Source organism: Anguilla rostrata, chromosome 10, assembly GCF_018555375.3.
Source record: "Anguilla rostrata isolate EN2019 chromosome 10, ASM1855537v3, whole genome shotgun sequence".
NCBI classification, from domain to species: domain Eukaryota; kingdom Metazoa; phylum Chordata; class Actinopteri; order Anguilliformes; family Anguillidae; genus Anguilla; species Anguilla rostrata.
This window is the reverse complement of record NC_057942.1, coordinates 30,622,560-30,628,042: the sequence shown is the minus strand read 5'-3', so window position 1 is coordinate 30,628,042 and position 5,483 is coordinate 30,622,560. Positions and strand designations below refer to the sequence as shown.

The window sequence follows — 5,483 nt, the reverse complement described above, 5'->3', positions numbered from 1 at the left end:
AATAAAACTATTATATACAATTTGAGAGTGCAGTTCAGTGTGTACCAAGGGTGAACGTATTAATGCAGTGCGATTCAAATGGTGGTGTGAAAAATATTACTATTTATTTACTACTATTATTTTTTTACAAAAAATGTTTGTTTTTAAAATGACCTCAATTACTGTAAACCCATAGTCTTTTTATTATCAGGAGCATGCCATTTAAGGGGGAAAAAAATCATTCAACTTAAGGCATTTGTATTCATTTTATTTACAAAGACGATGAAGGAATCCCCATTCTTCGTTAGGAAGGAACTAGATTAAATATATTCAGACATACAGCAGACCTAGGGAGAATAAAGAAAAAAAAAACATGTTCATATCTCAAACATCTATGGCTCAATAAAAACTGCAAGCACAAAGTTTTCATTTTTCAGATGATACCAATGTGAAGAAAAGGATATTTGCTATGATCAGAAAAGCAACAAATATTATTTTTTAAATCCTTTTCGCATATCTGTTGAACAAATTATACATTATACAACACATTATAATACCAACAGGCCCCTTATCTCAACAGTCTGCCTGAGAATGAATCCTAAAGAATATTAGCATTGAGAGAGCAACTACAGGATTCACACGCTAACTTGATACCAGCCTCACGCCAACCGACTTTTTAGACTAATTTGTTAAAGCGACAACATGGTCAGGGCCAGAACCCTTAGGTGATGCTACACCGCTGAGTGGACTCTTGCTGCAAATGAGGCAGTGGGTCATTTAAGACCTACCGTGTCACTGGAAAAGACAGCACCAAGATGGCTGTGCGAGTCAAGAGTTTTCTCTATCAATATAACTTAATCCAAGTCATTAAAGGGAGAGGTGGTGTATGGGAATTTGTGTCATTTCCTAAAATGCACTAATGTATATTTGTAATGATGTCTTCTTAACTAACCAGAACTGCTCATGGTTTAAAATCAAAGGATAGCCTTTACACGAACATACTATCATACTATCAACTTCAAAAGTTGATGATATGGCCCAAGTATGCCCCAGTGAAAGCTAGTTTACAGTAACATAGCATTTATAGCCAAAACTCCAGGAGGCAAAACATGGTGAGTTTCTAGCAGAGCCCAACCTGGTTAAATCACAAAAGGAGCTGATGCATCACTTCTTCAGGAGCTGGTGTCTGACCACGATGAAGGGGAAGGTGAACCCGCTGCCGAAGAACAGCACCATCATGCCCAGCAGCCTCCATTTGTTCTCCACGGAGAAGGGCAGGTTCTGTGGGACAGAGACTCGGTTAGCTCAACTGCTTCTCAAACTGTGGAACAGGACTGGCTGGCAGGTTCTGAGAGAGATGTGTAAAAAAACAATCTTCATATTTTGTTACTTTCACAGAACACCTGGCTCATAAACTGGGTCAGCAGCTTGCAAAGTTTAGGCACCACTGCCTAAGTTAGGTCACCGGCAAGATGGACGCCCTCAACTGATGGCTCATGCGCATTCATACATTCCAGAGGCCTTTCTGTGAAGGACAGATCTGATTCTTTTTCTACTGCAATAATCAGGTTCAGTGAAACAGGCATCATTTTTAAAAAAATATTAATTTCTGCTGAAAATGCACAGGCATACTTTCAAAAACCTCAACAGTATCTGTGCAGGCAAATGCTATTGGAACATACCTGACCAACAACTTGGCTAAATGTACAAGCCATTGATCTATTCACTAGTCATACCATAACACTGTCACTTCTAGAGTTCTCATGAACGATGGACTTATTTTGCTCATTCTAAGAGAACTATGAACATGAACTATTTCAGCAACATCCCTTGATGCTTCATTGACTGAGATACATAAACAATTTCCAAAATATTTTGAGAATTCTACTTTTTTTTAAAATAACAAATACCCAAGACCTGCACACACAGGCTGCATTTGTCACTGGTATATCCACTGCGTTTAGGAGAAAGAAATGTCACCTACCAACAAACTGTCAGAAAAGGTTTTAATACACATAGGTGGAAGGGTAGCATAATGGTAAGGGACTTGGGCTCGTAACTTTGAGGTTGAAGGTTTAAATCCCACAAGAAGCACTGCTGTTGTACCCTTGAGCAAGGTATTTAACATGAATTCCATCTGTAAATATCCAGCTGTTAAATTTGATTCAACGTAAAAAATGTATGTTGTGAAACTAATTCTGGCTCAGTCCGTAAACTGCAGTGGAATGTATAAGGAAAATATATGTTAAAAACTTTTCAACCACCAGAAAAATGTATGAGACGCTTCACATTTATAAAAACCAAGCATTGCAGAGTGCCTTGTCTGAATGCTTTTGCTCTGATTGAATAGGGGGTCAAATATGTCAAATCATTTTTTATGACGCCCTCTTTCGCATATCTCAATAATTATGCCTGAGGACACAAATAATGTCCTGAATTTTGCAAGAAGTACAGCATAACTCATTGAAATCGACGTTTTAGGTAACCTTTCCTCAACAGTATAAATGCTAGCGAGTGACGCTAAGCGTTACCTATCATTTTTCTAGAAAGGTCATGAAACCCTTGGTCTCATTCCGCACGTCACAGCAGTTCATTAAAGTTAGCCATCTTTATGACAAACAGTCTGTGCTAACAGTTTGTTAATAACGTCAACCAACATGTATCCACCAATTCGAGAATAACAACCAGTAACTACAGCTAGCTAGCTAGAAGACAAAAATCCACTTTTAGCTTTTACTATCCAGATTTTTAGCTAACAGTACGTAACTCGCTGTGGTCTAAAAAGCTAACGTTACAGTCAGCATTTCAATGCACACAATTTTAAAACGCGCACGTATTTTTTTCACCACCGGCTTAAAATCAAAAGTTACACAGCAAGCTATACCAGTTATTGGGGTTTTGCTTGGTTCGCTAGCAGATAGCAAGCTAAAAATGTCAACAAGCTGCCAAGTCAGTTTAGCAGCTATAGTTAAATAATCGTCACATAAAATATAAGCTTGGCTAGCGAACTGTGGTTTGAATGCTTGCTAGCGATCTGTTAGACTGCGTTTCGTAAACAGGGCGCCTTTTTTAGTTTCCTCGCTAGCTAACTCTCCTGCCTGTTTCATTATCTGTGACCTCCATTCAGGCTTCGGAGGAGATTTTAGGCCTTGTTAGGTCTAGTACGGTTGCATTACTTAAGTACTGTTTCTGTTGCTGGTTTACCTTTCCTGGTCCTTCTGCATAGTGAGACCCACGGATGGCTGAAGTGGTAAATCGTCGAACAGCCTGGCCAAGCATAATGGCTTTAATTTGTTAAATTTTCAACGCTTCCTCGTCCGCTTGATTTTGTAAATGCGACCTTCTCTTCGAAAGGAGGATGTCGAACGGACTTATGGGATAGTCGCTAGAGCGGGATTTCTGGGAAATGAAGTTTATATCGCCTGCCCGGAAATATTTCTCCGTTATTTTATTTTATATTTTTCAAACGCAACATTTCCGTTGGTCGTCATTACTGCATCCCTTGCGATGTCATAAATGTTGTGTCACACATCTAATGATATATGTCTTACACAGACTCAAATTTCAAAAGTAGTCTGTCATGCTTAATATTATTATTATTATTATTATTATAGTGACACAACTTTTGTTGTTTTGGCTCTGTAATCCAGCATATTGGATTTGAAATGGAACAGTGAATATGAGGTTAAAGTACAGACTGTCATCTTTAATCTGAAGGTATTTACATCAATATCAGTTGAGTCTGTAGAGGAATTACAGTCCATACATTTTAGGGGACCCAAAGCAATTGGACAGTTGGCTGCTCAGCTGTTTCTTCTTCTGTATATTGTTGCATCATTAGTTCATGCAGAAGAAAGCTAACAAAAGGTCTAGAGTTGGTTCTAGGTGTAGCATTTGCATTTGGAGGCTTTTGCTGCTGTCTCTCAACATGAGGACCAAAGTATCAATGCCAGTAAAGCAGGCCATCACACGATTGAAAAATCAGAATAAATCACACATACCAAAAACACTGAGTGTGTCAAAATCAACAGTTTGATACATTGTTAAGAAACAAAAACGCACTGGTGAGCTCAACAATAGCAAACAACCTGTAGGGCACAGAAGACCACTGTAGTGGATGACAGAAGAATACTTCCAATTGTGAAGAATAATCCCTTTTCAACTGTCAAACAGACCGAGAACACTCACCAGGACGTAGGCACTGACAAGTCAAAGACTACCAGAAAGAGAAGACTACACTGGCATAACCTCAGAGGGTTCACGGCAAGATACTAACAGCTGGCAAGCATCCAGGACAGAAGAGCCAGATTATAGTTTGATGTATATTTATATAAAGTATAATATAAAGTATATTTGAAAAAAGAGCAGTATAAAGAAATAAAGGAACCAAAGCACCCCCTTCCCATCTGTGAAACATGATGGAGGTAGTGTTATGGCATGTATAGTTGCTACAGGAACTGCCTCACTTTTCTTTATTATGATGTGACTGCTGACAGCATCAGGATGAATTCTGAAGTGTAAGCAAAGATCTTTTCTGCTCAGATCAAACCAAATACCTCAAAGCTCGCTGGATGGTGTTTCACCTTGCAGCAGGACAATGAGTCCAAACATACTGCTAAAGCAAGGAGTATTTCAGGTCCAAAAACTGGAATGTTATTTGCTGGCCAAGTCAGTCACCCAACCTAAATCCAACTGAACATGTGTTTCACTTGCTGTAGACTAAAGGCAACATGCCCCTGAAACAAGTAAGAACCAAAGATGGCTGGAGAACAGGTCTGGCAGAGCATCACCAGGGAAGATACCCAGCATCTGGTGATGTCTATGGGTCTTGGACTTCAGACAGTCACGGAATGCAAAGGATTTTCGACCAAGTACTAAATCTAGTGACTTTGAGATTATATTACATTACATCAATTTCTGCAATTGCTTATGGTCCTCTAGCAAATAGGAGCTATGTGCAAAAAGGCTGTAATACCTACACGGATCACCCTACGTGGGTGTAAATACCTTCAAATGAGACCTAACAGTGTGCACTTAAACCTTATATTAATCTTATAATTTCAAATACAATGTTTTGGAGTACAAAGACAAAACAAATAAATACTTGTGCCACTGTTCAAATACTTATGGACCATACATGTCTGTAAACTGTATGTCACAAACTGTGCCCTGAAAAAAGTTCCCCCCCCCCCACAAAAGTTTGCAACTGCTTCCCCAATCCGAGCAGTCTAGAACCAGGGCGGCACTCATCCAGTTCTTCTTCCGGTTCTGAAGTGACAATAGTTTTCACTAAATGTCTACCTCTGTTTAACTGGTCCTCTGTCCTTAATAATAATGTAACCTTGCCTTGTTTTTTTTTTTATTCAATGCTTTAAAAATATAACTCATAAATATGTATACACTCAATAAACCGTCTTCATATTAAAGTGCACAAGTTTTTAGCAGCCCTGAGCTCACCTCTGCCACTTTTCCCTGTTAGAGAGCAATTACGGTTCGATGTAAAA

The 5,483-nt window shown here is 38.9% G+C and overlaps 1 protein-coding gene across 1 annotated transcript; it reads right to left on the bottom strand.

The window, feature by feature from the left end:
- Window positions 1-226: 226 nt before the first annotated feature.
- LOC135233190 (cytochrome c oxidase subunit 7C, mitochondrial) lies at window positions 227-3,366 on the bottom strand. The gene is made up of 3 exons (XM_064296493.1): window positions 3,184-3,366; window positions 1,115-1,260; window positions 227-326 (listed from the first exon to the last, which is right to left on the bottom strand). The coding sequence occupies exons 1-2, from the start codon at window positions 3,256-3,258 to the stop codon at window positions 1,144-1,146; spliced, it is 192 nt and encodes a 63-aa protein (XP_064152563.1). The 5' UTR covers window positions 3,259-3,366; the 3' UTR covers window positions 227-326; window positions 1,115-1,143.
- Between the last annotated feature and the right edge of the window lie 2,117 nt (window positions 3,367-5,483).

What these genes read in the sequence shown, in the direction of transcription:
- LOC135233190 (XM_064296493.1), bottom strand. Translation starts at nt 3,258, where the DNA reads ATGCTTGGCCAGGCTGTTCGACGATTTACCACTTCAGCCATCCGTGGG. An exon ending in ATGCAGAAGGACCAGGAAAG is followed by an intron (nt 1,261 to 3,183) that starts GTAAACCAGCAA and finishes TCTGTCCCACAG; the next exon opens with AACCTGCCCTTCTCCGTGGA.